A 24,583-nucleotide genomic window follows, 5' to 3' on the forward strand; every position below is an offset into this window, starting at 1 on the left:
ATGTGTAGCAATGGAATGGGAGTTGGAGGAGTCATATGGCCAAACCCGACACAGTCCCACTTGCTGCAGAGCTTGGCGTCAGGGTTTGCAGGAATGCACAACAATTCCCCTTGGCTCCTTGTCCTTCATTGAGCAAAACCTGTGGGGCAAGTGGGGAAAGGAAAAATCTGATTCTCTTTCCATCCTCACACTGGATGCAACTTTCTGTTTGTGAACATACCAGGGAGGCACTGGGGGCTGAGGCAGATCACAGATCTTGCACTGAATGTTTGGAAGACCCAGCGTTCCCAGGCTCTCAGAGGCAGGGTTTCTATCTTTATTTCTTGAAGGATTTGAATCAAAACTGCAAGGTGTGAGGTGTTGCAGAGGATAGCCTCATCATCTGTGCCTCTTCCTGACAAAGAGTGAAAAAATGGTGAAAGGAGAGAGAAGAGGTCTCATTTATTTTAAAAGGGAAATGCTTGCTTTTGCCTCTCTCCATCCCTGAGGAGAAGGACCCCGGGGTGTTGTGGACCTGATGGCTCAGCTGTCTCCCAGCAGTGGCTTGGCAGAACAGAACAGACTGATGCCCTGGAACGAGCAGTACAGGACAAGTGTCCTTGGAGTGGCAGGTCCAGTTGTCCCCAGGAGTGGATGCTGTGGCACCTCAAAGAGCCTAGTGACAGAAGTGTCTGATTATAACCTCACCTGTGTGATAAGGAGCCGCAGCCAGCACAGTGTGTGTGCACTCCTGCATCAGTCCTGAGCACTGAGGTTTGCCCAGAGGCCGTACATGCCTTGGGCAGAGGCACTGGAACCCTTTTGCAGTGCTCCTATCCCAGTGCCCCAGTCACCTCTCCAGGGGATGGCATCTTCCCTAAGGTGAGTCTCTGCCAGCTGTGGTTTTTCATGGCAAGAGTTGGGGCTCCCACACCAAGTCCTCAAGGGGCACAACAGGGCAGATCCACCCTCGACAGTGTGTCCTGTGACAGCAGTGACTGGGGCAGTTATTGTATGAAGGGGGGCACTGCAGGCCATGTTCTCACATCGTGGGCAGCAGCTGATCTACCAGAGACTGGGTGTGTGCGACTCAGGGAACAATTAAAGTTTAGTTCCATTATATCTGGCTCATTAATAGAGATGGGGGGTTGGGACTTAGCTAAGAGAGTGGGATTTTATGACCTCCCTTTATGACTAAAGCTTCTCTCATATTGCGTCAGTGAAGTTAAAACCAGTTTATTCTCCTTCTGCATCTATATCAGGATCTAAATATTATATTAAAATACTTGAAAATAGCTGTTTGCTGAATGCATGTTTGGAGATCATGATACAGAGGAGTCGTATACACCTTGCACAAAAACATATTTTCAGTATATTAACTTGGATGAATCATGGAAGCTTCATTGGTTTGGGTCAGCTTTGGCTTTTTACATGTATCTAAGAAATCAAAAGAAAGCAAAATATTAGCATATGTGATCTTTAGGCATGTTGATCATTCATAAATCTTGGCCAATCACTTATCACTTTTGCAGAATATTATTTCCTATTTTAACAAAATAGTTTGGGTTCTACTGAGTTTTAATAAATGAAGCAAAAATAGCAATACTTGTAGATTGTTTTTCCAAGCACACTTTTATATTTTGTCATAGTATAAAATAACTCACATAAAGAATTGCCCTGTAATTTTTCTCCTTTTCTGTATTGGCACTGGTGTTCCACAATAGCTAAAATAGAAAAGGGCCCCTGGATTGGCAGCTGCTTTGCATGCTGCACGTCCCGGCCTCGCCGGGAGCATTGCTCATGGAATGATTGCAGAGCCAGGCCTGAAATTACCTTGCCAGCTAATGATAAAATCGCATGCGGGCCACAGGGGTTTTTGTGGAATAAATATAAGAGTGGAACAATATCCAGTACACATTATACCAGTAATTTAAAGCATATTCAGGACAAAGAGAGAGTTCCCAGTGCAGGCAGCATCATAGAGATTTGCTGTATCTGATAAAGATTAGGTTTCTCAGCTCATAATACCATACTATTACTTTTCTTTTGTTAGTCTTTCAACACCTACACTCCTGCATTGACACAATATCAAGTAGGAAGAGGAAGAATAGCCTTGTATTTAAGGGACTGAGCAGGGATTAAAGAAATTTCGGTTCTTTTCCCTGGCTCTGCCAGAGACTTTTGTGACCGTGTACAAGTTACTTATTATTTTCATGCCTCTATTCTTGATCTGTGAAATGGTGATTTTTTTTCTCTTTCCCCCAAGCTCTTTCTTGCTGGCTCCTTTGCACTTCATGTGCCAGGCTTGTTGCTGAAGTTCCAGCTACAGGGCTGTAGCAGTTGCTTAGGGATAGGAAGCGTCTGGCTGATGCAGGGGAGGAAATCAGGGCAGGCAGTGGCTGGAATTAGCCACAGAAACACTTGGAAAGCTGCCTGGCTCCATTACAGTGAAGTACTTCCATTATTTGTGAATGTGAGTGTGTGTCATTTTCCTGATGTAAGATGAAAATGTCAGGTGTCCTGATAAACTAACAGGCTTTGAAAGAAGCAAAGCCATTGCTATGGGGTGTAAGTTCTTCCCAGTTACACATTTTTTGCAGTTTCATCTTTCATTTGAAGTTTTTGTCCAAATTTGGTCAGATTCTGTAATGGTGTTGGATATTCCCATCTGAAATAATGTGTAAACAGGTGGTGTTGAACTTTCACTGAATCCATCAGTATCTGAGCTGGTTTACTTACAATGTTTTAATGCAAATAAATCTTATTCTGCATTTTTTCTACAGAAGTTTCATAGTAATTTTAATACGCCTAAATTCTTTTGGTCTGAAGGATTTTTGGATGTTGTGGAATTGATTACAGCTTAATGGTGCATTGCATTAGAATAATACCTGTATTACTAGAGTTCTGAAAGAAGCAGAGGCCACAGAATTCTAATTACAGTGTTAAAAAGGTTTTGATGAAGTCTGAATAGCTGCTTGTCATAATTTCACATTTAGAGTTGAGTTGTGTGTTTAAATTGCTTCATCCTCATTGGCACCCTGCTGATAAATATTGATGATCTCCTCAGTGCTGTAGGAACAGATCTGTGTCCTTGCTGGGGTCACTTTGCTATTCTTTGGGGTTTGGTCAGGAATGTGTTTGTTGATGGGACATTTGGAAGGGATGTCGATGTGATTGATGTGATTGGCATCAGGGATTCACCTGACTCACAGCCACCTTTCTCCCTTTTAGTTCTCCTTCAGTGATATTCTTACAACTTCTTACAGGATCACCTGCTATCAGATCACATGCAGGGGAATGACAGCTGCTTAGAAATTCCAACTCACCAGCAACTGCAAGGGTGGAGAATTCAGAGAAATGTCCCATTTTTTTGGTGCTGTATATAGGGATATTCACTCTTGCTGTGTCCCTACCAGAGGCTGTGTATTGTGGTGAGGAACAGGAAGAACTGTCTGAAATGGGGCTGGAATGGAAATGGGCACTTAGGTGAGACAGTGAGTGTTTGGGCAGTGCAGTGTACAGGGGTAAATACACGGGTTTGAAATGCTTTTTAAGATTACACTTGGCAATAGTGGTTTATCAGAACTGGTAGTGTCTTTTTGAGCAGAGCCTGAATGTAGTTTTCTTTAGAAGACGTGTGGTCAAATCTCTGAGCACATGATTTCTTTGTTCCTGAGCAGCATCTTGAGAAGCTAATAAAGCTCTGGTATCATTTGCTTAATGCAGAGGGTTTCTGGATTCGTTATGACTGAGGTGGATGCAGAGAGCTCTCCGGTGCTGAACATCCACACTGGTTATTTGTTGTCACAGTTGCAAGCAGGACAAGCCAATGTCCCATCAGGCAGCTGCCACCCATTTCAGGTTTCCTTTGTGGAATCCTGCTGGCTGGCTGGTGATCCTCCTTGAGCTGTGATGGGCCAATCCTCCCGTGACACTGTGGTCCCAGCTCTGGAAAGGCTGTGGAGCCTTTGGTTGCTGGTGTACCTGATACTGATACATGGATCCAGAGCAGTAGGATCATCCTCCTGGCTTGGTTTCATTGTAAGTCTGGATGGAATTAAGGGTGATGAGACCTGGAACATCCCTGCAGGCTTTCCTTTGTTGTTCACCACTTTGAGCACGAGACATGGTTATTTGCACACCCAGTGCTCCAAGAACCCCTTGTACACCCATGGGTTTGCTGGTTCTTTGGGGTTGCTGTGGTCCAGTGACACTGCACTTACAGCTTGTATCCTGTCACACTGGCATCTTGTTCTGCACCTTTAAATTCCACCCACATCTTTTAATTCCGTGGCTGATTTGCAGAGCAGCTCTAATGGTTTGTGTGTTTATTAGAGAGGCTCTGAAGGAGCACCTACGTGTATGAAGGCATGCACACAGCAGCTCAAAATTCATTACCTGCACCACATGCTGCCCCTGATAATGCACAGAGATCATCTCTCTCTTCCACGGCACAACTTTGAGGGTTGTCTAAACAAAGTCTTCAGCTTGGGGTTGTTGGGGTTGGTGATTTTTTCATTGAGGTTTTTTTTCCACATAATCAGGTTCTGTGAAACCTTTGCTCGTGTGAGGGACTCTCACTGCTGACCTAATTTGCCCTGTCTTTGCCCCCTGTCTTTATTACCTGGCTGTTCTCTGCAGCACTCCCCTGCTGCCCTCCCAGCTGCACACTCCTGCAGGAGTGGGAGTACTCACATTCCCATGAGTTACCTTGGCTCCTGCCTCTTTCCAGAAGCATCCTTTGTGTTTGCCTCTGTCCCCCTCCATGGCCTTCTCTCATCAGAACTGTCTTCTCTCCCACGTTTTTAGTCCTCTATATTCACTCTGAAAGTTCCTACCATAACCACTGAGCTGAGGAAAAGTGATTTCCTTGAAAGATGAGGGATCATGGTGAAGTTTTTCACAGTGGACTTAATCAAAATCAGGCTTTTTCTTTCAATTTGCATTGTGGCTTCCTAAAATATAACAGCAGGTTTCCTGAAACTCCAGAAGAGTCTGAAATAAGTCCTAGACTCCTTTTGTTTTCCACTTGCTGCCTTAAGTAGTCTTGAACATTATTTTAGAATGTAACACAATTCCAATTTAAAAATAGGTCTGGCAACAGATCAGATGTGGGCTGGAACTTCTCAGCTTTTTAAGGGGTCATGAGATAGCAGCAGTGCCCTGATGAACTTCATTATGCCAGATGAATATAAAATATTCATATAAAGGGAGATTTGCAAAGGCATAAAAAAGACACCTATTTTTTCAATGCATCTGGGAGTCTTAAATCTTAGTCTCATATTTAAAGATACTTCTCTTGTGTTAAGATGGCAGATTAAATGTGTAAATTTGTGTATTAAGAATAATTTTGTGATCCAGTCTTGAAATCTACTGGAATGGTCTGTAATATTACATTACAGATCCAATCAGATTCCCCATGGAGTTGTACTGTGCACACATTTAGAGGCTTTGCAGTGCCACCTTTTAGCCTCTGTTTGGCATTTACAGCTGGAAAGGGGATTAATGGATATTTAAGATGTTGATGAACCAAGGCCTAAATTCTAATTGTTAGAGCCAACAAGTTTAGGAGTTGATGGGTTTATCAGAACAAATCATTTTAATTGTTTTACATGTGAGCAAGACCATAAATTCCACAACACATCTACAGTTCCACACGTGTCCCCTCGTGTGTGATGTCATTTGCCAGTAAAAGCAGAGCTGATTAGCTTTATAATGTACAGTGACCTCACGAAATCTGTCAGGAAGATGGCCCTGTGGTGCAGGCTGTGTTGTGTAGTGCAGTGGGCTGGGGCTGGAGCAGCGTGCCCCCCCGGGGAGGTCAGTGGGGCTGGCAGCACTAATGCCCCCCCGGGGAGGTCAGTGGGGCTGGCAGCACTAATGCACTGGGGGCTGCACAGCTCACGCCTCACCTTGAGCATTACAGTTCCTCCTCGCATCTCGCAGCAGTTGAGCCCCAATTGTCTCTTAAGAAGTCAAAAGGTCTAATCAACCTAATGAACAAACTCAGTCATTAGTACTTTGGGAAGGAAGTGTGTTAGCACTCTGATGGTGCCCCAGCTGCAGTGGGGGTGTTGTGGGAACAGAGCCCAGCTCAGCGGGGAGAACTGGGCTGTTGTGCTGGATGGGCAGGGGCAGAGGGGCTTCCCTTGTCAGGGCAGTGTCCATACTCTGTCGTGGCCATGGGGCAAATTTGGGATCCTTGCAGGTGATAGGAAGGGTTGCTTGTTTCCTGTTAAGTGCTTTGTAAGTGAGGATTAAATGAAAGCTAAACTTTCCTTGGATGAACTTCTCTGCTAGTGGACTTCACCCATTCCTCCCAGCTCTTTCTATCTCTGACATAGATAAAATATTTTTCAGGGATCCTTTGTTACATTCTGGTAGCTGAATTTGATGGGGAAGCCTTTCTCATACTGGTCAAGCAGATGTCAGCTGTCAGTCATTTAAATGCACTGAAACCTTTCAGAGAGTGCACACCTTGATTTTGGAGCCAGAACCTTTGTTGGCTGCAGTCAGTGTGTCATGGACAAAGTCACCAGTGTCTTCTACACCAGGCACATCCCAGCCAGACCTGTTTTTCTCAGCATCTTTTATTTGTATGCTTTTAAATGACATGCCTTATGAGTCTTTATTCTGACCAGAGCAAAGCTACAGGGAAGAAAAAAAATGTGTTTTTTCACACTCATGCTTCTTGCTTGGGAACAATGTAGTGATTTTGGTTTTCCCTGTAAATACCTGCTAGAGTAACTCAAAGACAGGTTATTGTCTTTAAAATTAACTACCCTGAAACTGTAGTTATCACATAAGAGTCTTGCTTTCTTTTCTAAATCCATGGAAATTCAGTGACCCACAGAAAGGTGACAGACACTCTCCTAAAAGAGTGATTTCTTCCCTCTTTGAATGAGCCCTATCCTGTGCTTAGAAACTTGCAACTGATCCTTTTCCTCAGTCATTTTAATGGCCTTGTCTCGACTTTACACAGCCAGTGGTAAATGAGATTGCTAATTTAAAGCTTTCTGAAATGGAATGATACCACTCTTTTAAAGGGGGTGCTTTAAGATTTCTTCCTATCTAATGTTAATTTTGAATATTCAACAGATGAAGAGTCCAAATGTATTTTAGTATGAGTATGAAAAAGCCTCCATATTAATTATACATCAGTATAATTTAGTCATTCTTTGTTACTTTCTTATTTTTAATTCAATAAATATAATTGCTTGCTCTGTTATGTATTTGTAGATGTGTGGAGGAAATTTGTGCCCTTATGGCAGATGCACAGCAGATTTCAGCATTACCATAACTCATTAAAATCGTATAAAAGTAGAGCTGCAAAACAATTTCTGTCTTCTGCCAACAAGATTGTGAAAAAGGGAAATTCCACTCATTCAATATGAGTGGAATCTTTCAGGACTGGAGAGAACAGAGTGGACATTCCTGACCTGCTCGTGCTGGGTCTGCTGAGGCAGATCAGCAGAACAGACAAAATTCAGATGACTGTGTGTCATATTTTGGGGACAGTAAGTAAAATCACCATTTTGGATGATGAAAGTTCTTCACCAGCTTTAGCAATATGTGCATAAAACCACTGTGGTTTATTTGGATAATACACCATTCGCCCATTTCCAGTGTTTCAGTCCCGTGGCTGGAACATGGCAATGAAGTCCAGTTCCCTCGGTGTTTGGTGGGGCCTGTTTGGGTTCCCTGTGTGTTCTGGAGGGGAGGGGTGAGCTGGGGGCCGTGGGTGGCAGTGGGTGGTCAGAGCTGTTGCAGTGCTGTGCTGTGCCCTCTGCAGGGGGAGCCCATCACGTTCTGTGAGGAGGCGTTCGTGTCCCACCGCTCGGCCGTCATGAGGCAGTTCCTGCAGAACGCCATCCAGCTCCAGCTCTTCAAGCAGGTACTGCCTCCTTTGCCCTGGTGCAGATTCTCTGACAGTCCAAGGTGGGGCTGAGGGCTGTTTCTGTATTCCTTGATCTGTCAGCCACAGAAGGAAGAAAAATGGTGTAGTGCAGCACCATAGTTCTTTCCTGCTGCCTTCTCTCAGACCCAGTGCTGAGGCTTTATGTGTTGGAAGAGGTGTATGGGTTTTGCCACTGAAGGGGTCTGAGCACACCTAGACCCAACCTGTCTGCTGTAAACTTGGTACAGAAAGCACATTGCTGTAAAACATGGCATTAGTGCTTGGGGGCAGCTGAAAACACGGCTGTGTAGCCACACATTGCTGGTTTGTAGGGACACAGCACACCTTGGGCAGTGGGAAACATCTGGCCAGCTTTGGTGGTGTTCTCACTCTATCTCGAGTCCCTGCCCAATATGAACACGGAGGTTGTTGCAGCTGATGCAGGATGGAGCCTTTCTGGAAAGCTGAGGAATGGGGTGGGTGATGTTTGTGCTCTCCTTTGGGGTGGGTGATGTTTGTGCTCTCCTTTGGGGTGGGTGATGTTTGTGCCCTCCTTTGGGGTGGGTAATGTTTGTGCCCTCCTTTGGGGTGGGTGATATTTGTGCTCTCCTTTGGGGTGGGTGATATTTGTGCTCTCCTTTGGGGTGGGTGATGTTTGTGCCCTCCTTTGGGGTGGGTGATGTTTGTGCCCTCCTTTGGGGTGGGTGATGTTTGTGCTCTCCTTTGGGGTGGGTGATATTTGTGCTCTCCTTTCCCTCTGCTGCAGTTCATCGATGGGCGCCTGGACCTGCTGAACTCCGGGGAGGGCTTCAGTGACGTGTTCGAGGAGGAGATCAACGCGGGGGAATACGCAGGTAGGAAATGGGCTGTTAAGGGAATTTGGGACACTGCTGTGGACCCACCCTCTGTGGGCCATCAGGAGGTAATTGGTCATTGCTGTTGGTAAATAACTGAGGCTCAGTGATCCTGGTAGCCTGAAGTGTCTTAAATTGTTGTTCTTTCCTCTGTCAAGAACTTAGAATAATGTATTATAGTTTGAATAAAGCTTGTTCAGTCTTAGAAAACCTCAGCTTTACCACTTGAATAAAGTACAACTAAAAGAGTCCTTGCTGTGGAGAAAAACCCTTGGCTTTACTCAGAACCACCTCATATTTCTCAGTGATCTTAAAAAAATCCCAGTGTTCTCAAATGTCTGAGACAACACAGAAAATAGAAAAGTTTAAATCTCTCCTCGATATTTTGTTGTTGTGTCTCCCTGAAAGAGAAGTCTGGATGTCCTGTTCTGTCCCTGCTCCCAGAACCACTGAGTGCCAGCACTTCACGTTTTGAGCTTGTTTCCTGTTGCACAGAGTTAATTTGTTTGTTTGTGTCTGTGATTCTCTCCAGGTAGTGACAAACTGTACCACCAGTGGCTCTCCACAGTGAGGGTAAGGACACGATCCTTCCAGCAGACACCTCAGTTCTGGTTTGCCCATCGTGCAGCTCTGAGGGAAACATTGTCACACCGAAAAATTCTGGATAAAGCTGAACGGTGTGAAGTGTTGAATGGGGGCACCACTGTTTGGGGTGGGGTTTGCATCTCTGGTCTGGTGCCAAGTTATAAATGTGCCAAATGTATAAATTAAAAGTGTAAATACTTTTAGAGAATAAGTTGTTGTAGCAGATATTAAAAGCTTCTTTCAATGCCTAAAATGTGGTGTATTGAAAAGTAAAATATTTCAGGTTTATGGATATGAGTCAATAGAAAAGATTGTTTGGAAGGTTTTTTCTGACAGAACTGAGTGTTGCAGCACTCCATCTACTCCTGTCCTGCTTGTGAATGGAATTATATTCCTTACACAAAGTGCTGGGCTCAATATAATCCTGATGAGTTTGAATTACACATATTTTGTAGCAGTAATTTTTAAAAATTCCGTTGTATGGTTAGGTAGGTAAATAAATATACATAAATATATATAAATGCGTAGGATGACAGGTAATTTTAACATTATAAAAAAGGGTAATGCCTGAGAGTGAATATAAAAACTAGTGTGATTAAATTCAAGTTTATAATTTTTGTTGAAGATTAATTGTCATGAAGTAACTGAGGTAGTAAATCTTAAAGCTGCTTGCATCTGATTGCACATAATCAAACCCGATCTCTGGAAATATAATTTTGCACTGAAAGTAGAAAATCTAAAATTAGCCAAGGTTTTCTTGCTTGGCTCTTGCTGTCCAGCAGTAGTCAGTGGTGTGTGGAAGGGGTACAAAACCCTGACCAGATGAACAGATGATTCTGGCTGATGCATTACTGCCTCATTACTTTGATTATATTCACCACGTGCAATTCAGCTTTTCTAGAATTAGTGTTTATGACTGTAGTTAGGTTTCATTTTCCCTCAATTTATCCCTTTACCAACTACTTGGATCTTAAAAAGGCAGTGTGTGTGAGATAAACAGGACTGTGGGATGAGGGAAAGGAAAATGGGAACACAAAAAAGATCTTAGCTCTTCAGCTTGCTTGTACAGGCTTTCCTGAAAGGGAATTTCCTGCCCCAGACATTTGTTAGGATACTTTTGCCTTGAATTTGTTTAGGATTTTAGTGGAGTGAGCGGGACCCCCTGAGGGTTTGTGAGACAAGCTGTGAGACGAGGGCTCTTGGGAGACACTGACAGCTTTTCCTTGGGGAACTGCTGGATTGAACAGAGTTGGGAAGAACCAGAGGAACACTCAGGTGTTTGTACTTGTGTCTTTTGCTTTAGATTTGCCCTGGAGTGCTCAGCTCTGCTAATAAGCACAGTTAATGCTTGGTTACTTTACGAATGGTGGGGTTTGGGTCGCTGTTTGCTTTAAAGAGCTTTGATAACATCTCTTCTCTTGTTACTGTGATTATAGAAAGGAAGTGGAGCCATTTTAAACACAGTAAAGACCAAGGCTAACCCTGCCATGAAGACTGTCTATAAGTTTGTAAGTATTGAGTACTGGCTTACTACTGAGATAAGAGTCTAATTACGATTCTGGTTTAACCTTCCCAATGAGACTCAACACTTACATGCATTTTTATTGGACTCACAAAATTACTTAAAATACACATTCATCTAAATTTCAGATTGAAATGGAAAAGTCATTTTGAAATGCAAAGGAGAATGGAAACTTGTGATTTCTTTTGAAAGTATAGATGATAAATTCTATTTATTACTCAGAACTCTTTCTGGGAAATGGTGCCTGTGTGCTCTGCTAAGCAGCTCTACCATCTCATCATTGCTCTGTTGGAAATCATTGTTACCTCAGGTTTCCCTGCTTGCACTTCATCGAAAGAAGGGAATCCTCTCATTTTCCAAATTGTTTCCATCTTTTCTAAATGTCAATTAATTTTCCCCAGAGATTTCTTATACCTGCTCATTTAGACTCCAGCTTACTGAGTTATTCTTTCAATGGCAATGTTTTCAGTCCTGTTAACAAACAGCTGGTGTGTTGCTGTGCTGTCGTGTGTGGCTGCCAGCTCCACTCTGCAAGATCAAACAATGGAGAAACAACTGAGCATTTCTTATGTGCTCAATTTTAGGAAATAATGCTACATAAATCATCGAGATAACTAGCCAGACTTTGGTTTTCTCCTGCCTTCCTGCAGCCTGAGAAAGATGAGTAGGATGAGAATGGCTCTACTGAACTGGCATCCAGAGCCCTGCAAGGAGAGGGTTTGCAGGCTCACTGCTGATATTGGAGAATATGAGTTTATAGCAAAGAAAAATACTTAGAGGAGAACACTGAGGGTGTGGAATGCAAAAAGATGAAAGATGTGTATGGCATCAAAACAGGGAAAACAAAATTCTTGCAGCAGGGGTGGGTTTTATTTGTTTGGGGTCTTTTTAGCTTTCTGTTTGTTTTAATGTGTTTTCAGTATCCTGTTGTATTTTTTTGTTGCCATCTTTAGTAACCGAAATCAAACTTAGTCACCACTGGAAATAGAAGGGGATTTTAACTTAAATTAATTTTTCATGCAGGCAAAAGATCATGCGAAAATGGGAATAAAAGAAGTGAAAAACCGCTTGAAGCAAAAGGTACTTGAAGTTCTTATTGAAAATGTATAAGCACCACGTCTGAAATCCTTAGCCACTGAAAGCACGATGTGATCAATAGGAAGCTGTTTGATACAGTGTTGTTAGCACACTTCAAAATGCATTACCAGCTGTCCCGGATTTTTCCCAGTTATAAATATTCACAGACAAAAAAAAAATTGTCTTCAAATGCATTAAGGCTCTGACTTCAACCCACAAAAGCCAGAAAATGCAATGTTGTGTTTGGAGAGGGCCCACTCCTGCCCCTCGTGCTGGGAGTGCAGGAGAGCCAGGAGCTCTTCCCTGCAGCCGGGGCAGGGAATTCTGTGTTCACTGGGGTTGTTCTTACAGTGATCAGGAAACACGGTGTCCTGTCTGTCTGCCACTGACACACAGGAGAGTCTCCTGCAGAGTTCAGACAGAAGGAGTTGATGAGAGTTGGGGTTCATTTCCAATTGGAATTATTGCAGGAAAAAGTACTGACAGTGTTGTTTTCCAAATCCATGTTTGTTTGTTTGTTTGTTTGTGAAGAGCACAATTCCAAAAATGCTCAGTTGTGTTTGAAGGATGTGTTATCCAAACCTAATTGCTCCTTTTAAGCCAGAAGTTGCCACTCACCTTATGGATGGGTGGGTGACTGTGCCTTGGGTTCACTGCAGATATTCTGTTTATTCTGTGGATCAGTCCTGTGGGGAGACAGAACAGCTGACTTGCTGAGAGCATTCAGACAGTTTTATTCCATTTGCTGCATGATAGTTTGGGTGGGTTTAATCTGTGCTATCTCTGTGAGTTCCCCTCTCCCTTTCTAGCCCCCCATGTTGGGGCAGGGCTGCAGGTGCCCTGCTGGCACAGCCACCAATGCCCCTGAGCCACCCTGCTCCTGCCCAGGGATTGCTGTGCGGGCTCGAGCAGGAGTTACCTCTGGCTGCACTGCAGCTGCTGCTCCTCTGAATATTCCAGCACATTGCTGAGAGTCTGGAGCAAGAGAAAGTTGCTTCAGATGCTTTTAATGCCATTTTATTTTATTGCACTACATTATGTGCAACCACTTTAGGTATAATTTGAGAATAAGAGAAACATGAAGCAGTTGTCTTGTATATGCTTTTTTTTTTTTATGCCATTCCATGTGTTTCGTTTCTGGACATAACCTTCATGAATAATAAAATGTTTGGCCTTCTCCTGTGCATTTCTGAAGCAGTTGGAGCTGTGTAACACGACCAGATTTTTTCCTGTATTTTAAATGCTAATAGAATTGTGTGCTGTTGTGTGACATTTGTGTGCCAGGCTGAGCAAAGCCTCATTCGGTCATTGCTTTGTTTTATTAAGGTTGTTGTCCTCCTGGTCTGTCAAGCCACCGGCTTCCTTTTAAAAAACACACAGAACATTTACAACTAAATGGCCCAGTTTTGTTTCACCTTCCTTATTATGTGGTGTTCCTGTAAGTGAGGTGATGAAACATGATTGTTCAACATAGGCTTTCACAAGAGCTTAAAAGATTGCTGTGAGTAGTTGGCACACACTGCTCTACCTCCCCTTCCTTCATTATTCTGTCCTTTTCTATCCCATCCTCTTCTCCATGTGAATGCACCAGCAAGGTAACTCTAAAATTAGGGATTGCTCTCTTGAAAGTGATAAAAATAGCAAAAATTGTTTTGGTCACCCTCATTTTTAATCTAAATGTCTGTGCTGCTCCATTATGGGTCTATTATGCACAAGTCTGTTAAAGCATCCTCCCCAGTTTTCATCTGAGAACATGGTATTCCTCATGTGTTTACTTACTGGCATGTGCAAGTGTTAACTGTTTGACATTCTGGCATCATTAAGTACTTCATTTTTGCCAAATTTGGGATGCTAGTCTTTCATCTTCTAAGGGTAACCTAAGGTTATTTTTAAACTGAACTTACTATCCACTGCATTTTAACATACTATTTTCCATTATTAATACAGAAAGTATGCAGGCCCCTGGTAAGGAAAAGTCAAATATAAACATCCCTTTTCCAGTTTTCACTGCCAAATCTGAGCAGCTTCTGTACAAGATAGAATTTAAAAATGCAATAAAGCTGGAGGTCTGCTTCCTCCAACTCTGCATAGCAATGGTGACCTCTTAAATATAATCAAGAGCCCATTTTGCCCTTGGTCTGCTCCAGTGTTGGGTTTGAATTGCAAATGAGAAATGCAGGATTGACCTGTTGAGAGGTCACTGTGGTGTGTGTAAGGTCCTTCTTTAATATGATAGTGGAGATTGAATGGGGCTCCATTTCCATCCCTTGTTCATTTGTGGTGCAGTATTTCAAAGCAACAGAAATCGGTTTCAGAGGATTCTTATGAGTGAGAGCAAATAATTGTTAATAGATACAGCCTGGTAGCTTTATTTTATATCTGATACAGTTCTTTTTTTCCTTTTTTTTTTTTCCTTTTTTTTTTCTTTTTCTCCCCCCCCCTTTTTTTTTTTTGGCAAAGGCTGCCTTTTTCCATCTCACAAATGGACCCTGGTGGTCCAGTCCCTCCGTTAGTGGCTCATTTGAAGCTTAACTACATAGAATTAGGAAGAAGGAGGAATATGAATGGTACCATCCTCAACTTTCAGCCAGGAGAATGGAACTTACTGAGGGCTCTGGCTAAGACAATTTCTATAAATGGTTGGGCACTTGGCATTAATGTATTCGACATTATTTTAGTTATAGAGCCCTGTGTGGCTCTGGCTAAGGGCTGGTATTGTAGAAACAGCTCATGTAGAGCTTTACAGACCAACCTGCACCAGGACAGGTTCAGAATGGGGTTTGCTCCTCTAGAGCCAGTGTTTGCAGTGTTTGTAAAAGTCCCCTGGAAAAATTGTTGGTGCATATTTAAACAGAATGTCTCTTTCTCTGAAGTTTCTCCTTTAAAATAAATAGGTAGGAAAGATCTCACCTGAACAGTTGTTGGGGGAAACACTTCTCGTGGAGGTGTCCAGGAGATCATTTTGGAGTGTGATAGATCACTGTCATTCTCTTTTTCTGCTAATCTGTCGAGTGTCTTCTTTCCTCAGACAAAAGATGGTTTTGGTTTTAATAATACCCTTAAATTACACTTCTTTCTGTTAAAAGTCACTGAAACATTGCTAGATTTTTGTATTCCTGGAGAATTTGTTCCAGTAATGAGTAACTTTCACCTTCCATTTTTTCCCAGTTTTTGGGAGGGAGAGATCTCATGGTTTTTATTGTTATCCTGAATAACATATATGATTTAAGCTACTTCAGGAATGTCTTGCTGGCTTATACCAATCGGGTGCCAATCCCAGGTCTGCCAGTGGGCTAAAGGACTCTTGTTTCCTTTCCAATTGTAGAAGTGCCAGATGCTTTGACATTTCATAATTTTTATGCTATTGGGAGCCCTTATTTTGGGCATTTAATATCATGTTTCACTGTTTATGTAACTCAGATGTGACCCAGCTGTCCATCCCTTGGTTGGAGCCCCCGCTCTGGCCCCTCTGCAGGGCTGGGCACAGCCCCTCCCAGAGCAGGTCGGGTGCCTGGGCTTGGGCAGCTCTGGGGCACGTTTCATATGGCTCCACTTGCACAGAAATGTGGGACTAAAGGTTGTGTGTGATGTCATTGCAGTCTGTGGTGCTGCCATGGGTTCTGTGAGTCCAGAACTGAGCAGACCCCTTGCTGGCTTGTTGGGAGCTGCAGGATGAGTTTGACAGACACATTTCTTGTCGTTGCATTGTTTTGGGGCTCTTTGTTACTAATTCCATGGACTTTGCTGTACTTTTTAAAGACAAGGTGCCATTGTGGAGCCAGAGGGCGGGGGGAGGAAAAAGTTTTTCTCTCCAGTTTGACCTTAGCAAGTTGTTAATTCCCCACGATCCTTATGCTCATATTGGGGAACCACTGCTCTACCAGCTGGATCTAAAGAGGGGTCTCAGCTTCTCTGTGGAGCAGACAAAGCCCCTTAGAAAGTCCATCGAGCTTTTTGTTTCATTTGACCTAAACACATTAGGTCAGTGTGTGTCCAAAGGCACCGTTTCTAATTGGCCATCAGCCCACACGGCTCATTATTGTACCTGTGCGCGGGGCCACGGCCGGGCCGGAGGTCAGCAATCAAAGCTGCCGGTGTCAGCAGCCACCCTTAGGTCGGCCTTGCCGAGCCCCAGCCTGTGCAGCCTCCTCTCGATATTTACCCACCATTATTTCCCTGGCATTGTTGCAGAGATGTAAAGCTTTGGGCCCCACTGCGCTGCAGACTCTTTCTCAACTCACTTTCAAACTCTTTGCTCCTTGTCTGATTCCTGGTGTCTGCGGGCCTTTGTCTTGTTCAAAACCCGTGTTACGTACCCCGTGCCTGCACTTGCCAAGTCCTCTAACCTAGGCTGGTGGGTCACCTCACTTCTGGAGAAGAGGACTGATGTCAAAGCAAACACAAAAGCCTTCTGTGAGGCAGCAGTTGGTGGTGTACACTCTCCTGGAGGCACATTCAGTCCACGCAGGCTCGAAGATGAAATGAAAGCTAACTAAGCTCCGAGTTCCATCTCTCCTTGCCACTTCCACCAGTAATTGTTCTGCTATGGCTAATTCTGTGCAGTACGTAAATGGAATTACCGTGTTCATTTAGCTTTACAAAAAGCAGAATACCCTGTTCCTGGGCTTCTGTTGAATTCGTTGCTAAAATAGCAAATCTGAGCTATGGTTTTTTCCTCCACGTGCATTTCCTGGCTTTTGCGTGTTCAGGTCAGACGCTTTGTTGACTGTCCCTGTTTGCACCACTGGCACTGGGAGGAGAGAGGGGTTGTGTACAAACTCTGATGGCCGAACTGCAATGACATGTTTTATTCTAATGATGTTTTCTTTTCTGTACTTTGGTGTTTTTTCTCCCCTGACATCCAAATTGTTAGTCAGCGTTCTCCTCTAGTGTGTCCTTTGTGCACCTTGCCCTCACTCAAGAGTGTTCCTGGCCATGCTATTCACCTTTTCCTACCACGCAGGACATTGCTGAGAACGGGTGCTCGGCCGTGCCGGAGGAGTCCCTGCCCAGGACAGCACCCTCACCACTGGGGGAGAAGAAGGACCCTAAATTAAGAGAGGACAGAAGACCAATCACAGTACATTTTGGGCAGGTAGGTCTCAGTGTCAGGTCTCTTTAAATTGTGTGACTCAGCAAAACCAGTTCAGAGAAAAATCACAGTAACAAAGATGCCAATCGTTTCATTATTTCCACTCGCTGAATTATGTTATCATAGCTTTATTTCTGCTGCATCTGTTTAAATGAGACTCCAAAACCTGACTTTTCTGGGGTTTCTTGATTCCTTTTGTTCATACGATGATTTTGAGGAAAATAAATTCGAAGCGAATGGGGGGTGAAGCATAATTATTAAAGCAATTTTATAAAGTATTTTGCGGTTCTTTCAGCTTGCTAAGAGCTACAGCCCTCAGGACTGGGGGTGTAGAATTTAAAATGTCCTCTGTTATCTTGCCAGATCATTAGTGTCAATATGGAACATCCAACTATTAAAGCATTTGAACAGTCTCTGAAAATTAAATGCGATGAACTAAGATGGAAAAATCAATTAATAGCTTGTTAGTGTACTCTGTATTCGGTATTGACAGCTGAGCTGTTCACATTAGTTACTCGTGTAATGTTTCTTTTGATATGTCTGCAAAACAGTGAGTTTGTGTGGGGTTTTTAAGAGCTAGTTATTTAGAAAATGTTGTAGTTTCTGTGATTTTCATGGAAAAACATACAGTATTTATTATCAGTTTGCCAGTGTTCCCCTATTAAGAGTAGCCTGACTCAAAAAATAACATGATTTGTGTTTAGAGTTCTCTTTTCTTTTCCTGTATCTATTCTTTGCACTGTTCTGATCAGAAAACAGGAAGGAGTAGCTGATTTCTTCTAAGGAAGCAAAGTGTAATTTGCAAGCAATTGTAAAACAACATTATAAATTGGGATTTTTAGAGAAATATCTATGAATAGAACCCAGTGACTGCACTGACTGTTCAGGTATTAGGGCTACATGAGATGATCAGTGCTCAGAGCAGTGTTGTCTGTATCATTTTAGAAATAGATTTATTTCTTTCAGAACTTTCACCACTGTGCTAAATGTAAGTTCTTGAAGACTTTTTGTAAGGCAGATTCTCTTCCAATTAAGTATTTGCAGTAGTGATTTATTTTTCCCTTACTTTCTGTGCCAATACAGTTGAGAGGAATTGGGGCTACTGGAGGAATGCAGCCATCTAGCTCCAGCAGGGACATGTTACATTTCATTTGAAGCAGTCAGAAATCAGATAATATTACAATTTATTTTCAGTTTTTCCTTTAGATTTTTATGAGGGATGGCTGGTTCAAACATTTTGGTAGATTAATGAAATATATGTTTGAGTGGTAAGTGCAAATTTAAATTCATGAGGTTTCCTAACAGTCACTTTCAAATTTTTTAATGATCCCTTTCTGTGTGTCAAAAGAAACACACATCAGCTCTGCCGGCCCCTGGCTGTGGTGAGAGGCTCGCTGGCCAAATGCTTATTGCTGTCATTGCACTACAAGTGTTGGGCTCCCAAAACTGATGTGACTTAGCAGTTGTAGGGCTCTCCCCCTGCCAGCCTTTGTCCTGGCTCGGCTCTGCTCTTCCTGGCAGCCCGGTGCCAAACGAAAATGCAACCACACTTCCACTGGAAAGGAAAAGATGATCGGGTTTATGAAATATAGATTAAGGCTTTGGGGAGGAAAAAAAAGCAGCAGCATTTACTGGTTAAATGGGAGATGCTTCTACCTCGTGATTAAAGGCAGCGATTTTAGTGTCGCTTGTAACGCTGCCTGGAATGCAGAAGGTGGGAACAATTAAAGAGCCGCGAGCGTCGGCGCTGGGGCTGTTTGTGCAGCCCGGCGAGGCGCAGGATGAAAGCTGCCTGGCCATTGTGCCCGGGATGAAAGCTGCCGGGCCATTGTCCCCGCTGCCGGGCCATTGTCCCCGCTGCCGGGCCGTGCCGGGCTGGCACGGGCGCTGGAGATGCGGCGGCGGGTCAGCCCGGCCGGCGGAGCGGGGACAGCTCCGCGCCCGCCGCGCCTCTAATTGAGACGTGCTGTCAAAGTGACAAACACATTTGCATACACTCGATTTATTTTCCTCGGAAAGGTCTGCGGGCTGCTGTTGGTTGAACATTCTTAATCAGCTTGCTGTAAGTGAGCCGGCAGCGAGCTGTCCTGTGCTGGGGGCTTCTCTTCATTACATGACAGATTAGCTAAAGGGGGATGGGCTGGGGAGCCAGCAGCAACCTTTAATTTTAACTCATTATCTCTCGCCCTATAGTGAGGGGCTTTCGAGCCTTTCCAAACACAGTTGTGTGTCTGCAGTTGTGAGGCTACAAAAAATATCAGTAAAATATGTTGAAATGCCTTTGGAGGCACAGCACCTCAGCTGATGGTGCACCAAAATTTAGTGGTAATTATCTGGGTGAGATCCCCCAGTGTCATGGCTCATCCTGTTGAGTGGTGATCGGGCATCCTTGGAGAGCCTTCTTTATCATGGAATTGTTTTAATGGTGCTTTCTGTAATACTCAGGCATTGTGGGGAAGCTCTCCTTGATGGTGAAAAGAAGGATTTTAGCCAGATAGCCTGGGCCAGTACCATAATGATTTAAACAAAGTGTTCTTAGTAAGACACTAGGAGACCAAGTGGGAGGGTGGGACCACAGCTTTTCTTTGGTGTGCCTTCACATGCTTTTAGTTTCACCAGGGTGTTCCTTTCCTGTTGACTCTTGGATCAACCAAACACAGGGCTGTCACCAGGGACTCCAGGGCAATCCAACTGTACTCAACAAGTAGCAGGAACTCTACAGGCCACTCATGGTTTATTGAGGGGGGAGAACAGGGAACAATTTTCAAGGCAAGGACAAGATTCAAATGGATAGTTTGTAGCATGGAATAGTGCTCTCTGTTTTGGGGAAAAGTAAGGGTAATTGTTATGGAAGACCCAATGCTACAGAGAACATCCCTTGTGGTGCTGGGTCGATGGTTGGACTTCATGGTCTTGAAGGTCTTTTACAACCTTAATGATTCCTAAAATGTCTTATTACTTGCTTTCTTCTGGTTTTTGTCATAAAAACTGGCCAAGATGTACTTAGAGCATCGGAGCACATGGTACATATTCAGCTGCCAGGGCTGTCCTTGGGATCCTTCCCAGTGTGCCAGGCAGGGCAGGCACTGGGAGTGACCATTGACAGGGCAGAGGGACACACTAACACAGGTGATGTTTCCTCGTTTCCACACCTCACTCCAGCTCTTTAGGTAGAGTGCACACGTCTGCCTGTGTTATCTTTGAGCTGTTTGGAGAATAAACATGACACAGAGGCTGTGACTGTTCTCAACACATACCTTGTCAAACAAGCAGCTGTTGGGACTCCTCTGGCAGGACCCACAGCATCACACAGGATGTGCCCAGTCTTCCCACCAGTCTGTGAGAGGGTGTGTGAGCACACAGGGGGAGCCCCGGGGCTTTAAAAGCAAACCTACACTTAGGAACATTCTCCCTCTGGAGCTTTTCCACAGTCAGGAGCACGACTGATCTAGTAAAATTAAACCAGCAAATGATAGGCTGCGAGAAACATCACTTGTTGGGAAAGGGAATCATTTCATTAGAAGCAAGTGATCCTGCCAGTTCTGTGCAGTTCTCTAATTGTGTCTGTTATAATTGGAATGTCTTTTGTCAGCCTAGCTGTGTTTATGTTTCTGTGGCTTGTTTTTATTTACCAGCAAATAGGATATTTTATTCCATTTTTACACCAAAAGGTAAAGCTTAACAACATACAAAAGACTCTTGAAGTATGTCTTTAGTGAAGAGATTCAGTCCTGTTCCACTCTTGCTGCAAACTACAGAGAGTCAGTGCTCTGGGGGTAATGTAGATAACTATGAAACAAAAGGAAAATACTCTCATGTACTAAAGCAGCTTTAGCCTAACTGTGGAAAGGCTTCTCCAGCTTCTCTTCCCAACTCATCCTGACTGCTGTTAAACTCTTGCAGGCCATAACATGGAAACTGCCATCTTCTTGGCTGTTTTGGTCCCATTTGCTGTAAATGGATGTGTTCATTTTTCCTGTTCACGATCTGCACTTGGACACACAGAGCAAACAGCTCTGCTTTGCAGGGCAGGGCTCTTCTTCAGGAGATTAAACGGTATTAAGAGGTCAGGGGGAAGATGGGAGAACAGCAGCCAGCTACATTCCAGGAATGCAGCACTGGATGGCTGAGGCCAGAGGCAGCAGAGGAGGGATTATCTCCGGGGTAAAAGGGATGAAGCAGGGAAGGGAGGAAGGCTCCCTTGCCAGACCCTGTGACTCCCTTCACACCCAGGTGCATCGGAACAATAGCAGATTCCCCTGGATCACAGCAGGCATTGTGTGGCACTGAGGTAGAAACCAAAGGGGAAAGGGGAAAACAAGTTCATTTGCTAATATTCATGCAACTGTGTGCTCTGGCTGCAGAGCAGCCTCCTCTCCTGGCCGCTCGGGCTGCTCGGGCAATAGCAGGGCCTTCCTTAGGAACAGGAGCCTCCCTTCCCCTCTGCCCACAGATGAGCAGTGTGGGCTCCCTGTTCCTTTCTGTGGAGCCACATGGGGTTTCCTCCCTCTCTCCATTTGGTTCTTTATGGATTTAGCAAAAGTATAAGCCTAGTTCTTTAAATTTTTTTTGTCTACAGAAAGCATAACTTCTACCCTCGTTTCTTCCCACTCCTTTCTTTGACTGTTCCTTTCAGGAGGGAATTCAGTTGCTCGGTAAGAGTCACCTTGCAAGAAAGGCTCATGGTGTGGTCCAGAAGCACTGGTCCACCTAATGTCTGCTTGAGGCCACTCAGATGTCCCATCAGGTTCTTGGGGGACAGTGTTCTTAGGCAGGGGAGTAAAACCAGTGTCATTGGATGAGACAATAATGCACTGGATTGAACTCTGCTTTGGGCAGAAATGGCAATCCTGGGGCGGGAGGGACGAACTGAAAGGCCTGCACTCGTCATGTGTGTGAATGTGTGTAAATGTGTGCCCAGGGGCCCTGGCAGCTCCTCAGGAAGGTGTTCAGCACTGCAGAGCCTGCTCAGGGGCTCCTGCCTCTCCTGCTCCCTCTGCCCAGGGCTTTCTAACGAGCACCCCAGCACTGTGTTCTCCTCAGCTGATGCTGCCGTGCGTGGCCCCGGGGCCGTGCAGGAATTCATGCTTTGCAGCGACCCCAGCCCTGCACCCAGCGGGTGTGTTCATCCACAGAAAAGCACATTCTAGACTATGGCTTTTCCAACTGTCTTGGTACTTCAAGCACTGCTTAAACAGGGATGTTCAGAATAAATGTACTGCCCTGGGTACACTGTGTCAGCTGCTGGAACACTGGATGTGTGCAGGGAACACTCTACTGGAGCGACCTCCCAGGGCTCTGTGACAAGGGATAGCAGCTGTAACATGTCTGCAGAGCTTCCTTGTTAGTCCTGTTATGCTGAGGAACCTGTAAATATCTTGTAGAGAGTATCTTGGTCCATCACTGCTGGCATGTGGAAGAAGAGTTGTGCTTTATAAATAATACATGCATATAAAATAAATACATCAGTACATGCAAGGCTAACCAAATCACCTAGATTGACAACTGAGGAGAGCTTGGAGTGTCTTATGGGTGACTTGCTTTTCTACCAATGTAGATCAGCATCCAGAAGCTTCTTATGTATTACTTATGAAGCTGATACATGCAGTTAGGCCAGAACTGTCTGAACTGACCTCTGGGCCACTGGATTAAACCCGAAGATTAAAGGGAGAGAGTCTGTGAAACATATGATGGTTGTACCCGCTGACCCTGCTGTGGCTGCGGGCTGGGCCAGGCTGTTGGCCCTGCCCAGAGCTGGGCTGGTGGCACAGTCACAGAGCTGGCAGTGCCATGAGCAGGCAGGGCAGCCAGGTCCCCTGGGGGTGAGGACAGTGTCCCCCAGCCAGGCAGCCCCAGGGAGCGAGGAAGCTGAGCCAGGCAGAGAGTCATCCTGTTTAGAGAACTGATAAATGAGAGACCATCTCTTCTTTTGTCGTGTTTTATTCTGTGCAAGTATTCTGCTTGCTAGAGAGGAATAGCTGTTAGGAGATAATAAGGAATATGTCCATTTTCCAACATTTTAAATCGTGTGGGTTACATGATCTCTTTGATTTGAATTCCAGCATCAGGCCCACGGAAAGCCAGTGTAAAGCTGACAAAATGACCAGTTAAAAAAGAAAACACACACAAACAACGTGGCTTTTTTCTTTATATTTCATATTGCGTTGCTGGATTTTCCAGTATTTTAAATGAAAAATATATGTAGTTAGTTCCATGTTGACAATGTCCTTGAGGATTTGACAGTGAGATTTTCCAGCAGTTGCTCTTCGTTAGAATCCTGGTGGTGTTTAATAAGGCAGCCAAACTGCTGGCACCTCGGGCTCGTGTTTGTTCTCCAGGGCTCGGGGCTGCTGCAGTAAGCACATCGACCAGGGCTGATCATTACAAGGGCGTACGCCACCAGGAATAAAAATGTCACACGTTCTCCCATCTCACAGCGGTACAAAATGTCAGTCCTGTCAAACAGACATTGCAGGTAGCTCTGAGCAGTCGGTACAAATTGGGAAGCCGAATATTCCCCCAGCTTTCTGATATTCTTCATCTGAAGCAGAAGAAAAACAGTTGTTAACCTATTAGCTGTGATTTTAAACTCTGCTGAGGTAGTAGATGGATAGGCTTTAACACAGGGATAAATATATTCCGTGGGTCTGGGATTTTTTGCAATGTCTCTCTGTCCATGTATGTTGAGAAACAGACAGAATGAAAACAAGCCACAGCAAATGAGCCTCATTTTGGTAGAAGTCATTTGAGATTCTCTCTCACACTCTTCTGTGTTTTATCTCTGTGAACAGTTGTATAAAAACCCTCCTTGCTGGTTTGCTGTAGTCCAGACAGGGCCTGGTTTGATGGGTTAAGGGAGTTTGCCTTCCTGGCCCTTCCATCATGCATAATGTCACATTCAGGATTTTATTCTCTTTCTGGACAAGTGAAGGTTGTGCTGCTTTCAGGGTAAGGCCCACTGTGAGATGGAGAGTCCATAGGATGTGTTCCTTCTGGTTTAGCACCAGAACATACCAGTGTGTTCCCTGAGTTATCCCTCTAGGATTGAGGCGTGGATATTGTCAGTGCAGGACTCTGCTGCTACTGCAGGGTCCAGGAAAAAATCTGGTGCAAAGGATGAAGGGCAAAGAGGTGTGAGAATATCAAAGAAATAACATTAAATTATAGCCAGTCCCCAGTGGTTGCCCGAGGGGATGAGAACAGTGAAAGAAAGGGCTGCAGAGTTCTGTGGCACAGAGAATGGGACTCACAGTCTGTTCTGGGTGTAGGAATGTCTGTTTTTTCTGTAACACCTTCTCAGAACTGGGGGCTGTGTTTAAAGCAGTGAGTCCCTTGCCCAAACAGCAGTGTCTGTGGAGCAGGTTGCCAGAGGAAGGCCCAGCAAAGAGCAGGGATGTGACAGGAGGTGCCAGTGGGTCAGCAGAGCCCTGGCCTGCCATGGCCTGGGCAGCACCTGTCTGCAGCAGGACTGGGTCAGCTGCACACAGCAAATGGAACAACGTGTGTGAGTCTTCTTTGAACCAGAACGACTCTGAACTAAGTGTGTTGTGTTCTGCAGGCATCTGTTTGCTGTGGGG

At 44.4% G+C, this 24,583-nt stretch overlaps 1 protein-coding gene across 1 annotated transcript in view; it reads left to right on the top strand.

Moving 5' to 3' along the window:
* The window catches only part of DENND1A (DENN domain containing 1A), a 155,934-nt gene that overhangs the window by 114,813 nt on the left and 16,538 nt on the right, over positions 1-24,583 (top strand). The window contains 6 exon segments of the mRNA XM_032708612.1: positions 7,772-7,873; positions 8,643-8,730; positions 9,263-9,303; positions 10,752-10,823; positions 11,861-11,917; positions 16,878-17,009. Coding sequence (XP_032564503.1) covers positions 7,772-7,873; positions 8,643-8,730; positions 9,263-9,303; positions 10,752-10,823; positions 11,861-11,917; positions 16,878-17,009 — 492 coding nt within the window.

This window comes from Chiroxiphia lanceolata, chromosome 21 (genome assembly GCF_009829145.1).
Source record: "Chiroxiphia lanceolata isolate bChiLan1 chromosome 21, bChiLan1.pri, whole genome shotgun sequence".
Taxonomy (NCBI): Eukaryota; Metazoa; Chordata; class Aves; order Passeriformes; family Pipridae; genus Chiroxiphia; species Chiroxiphia lanceolata.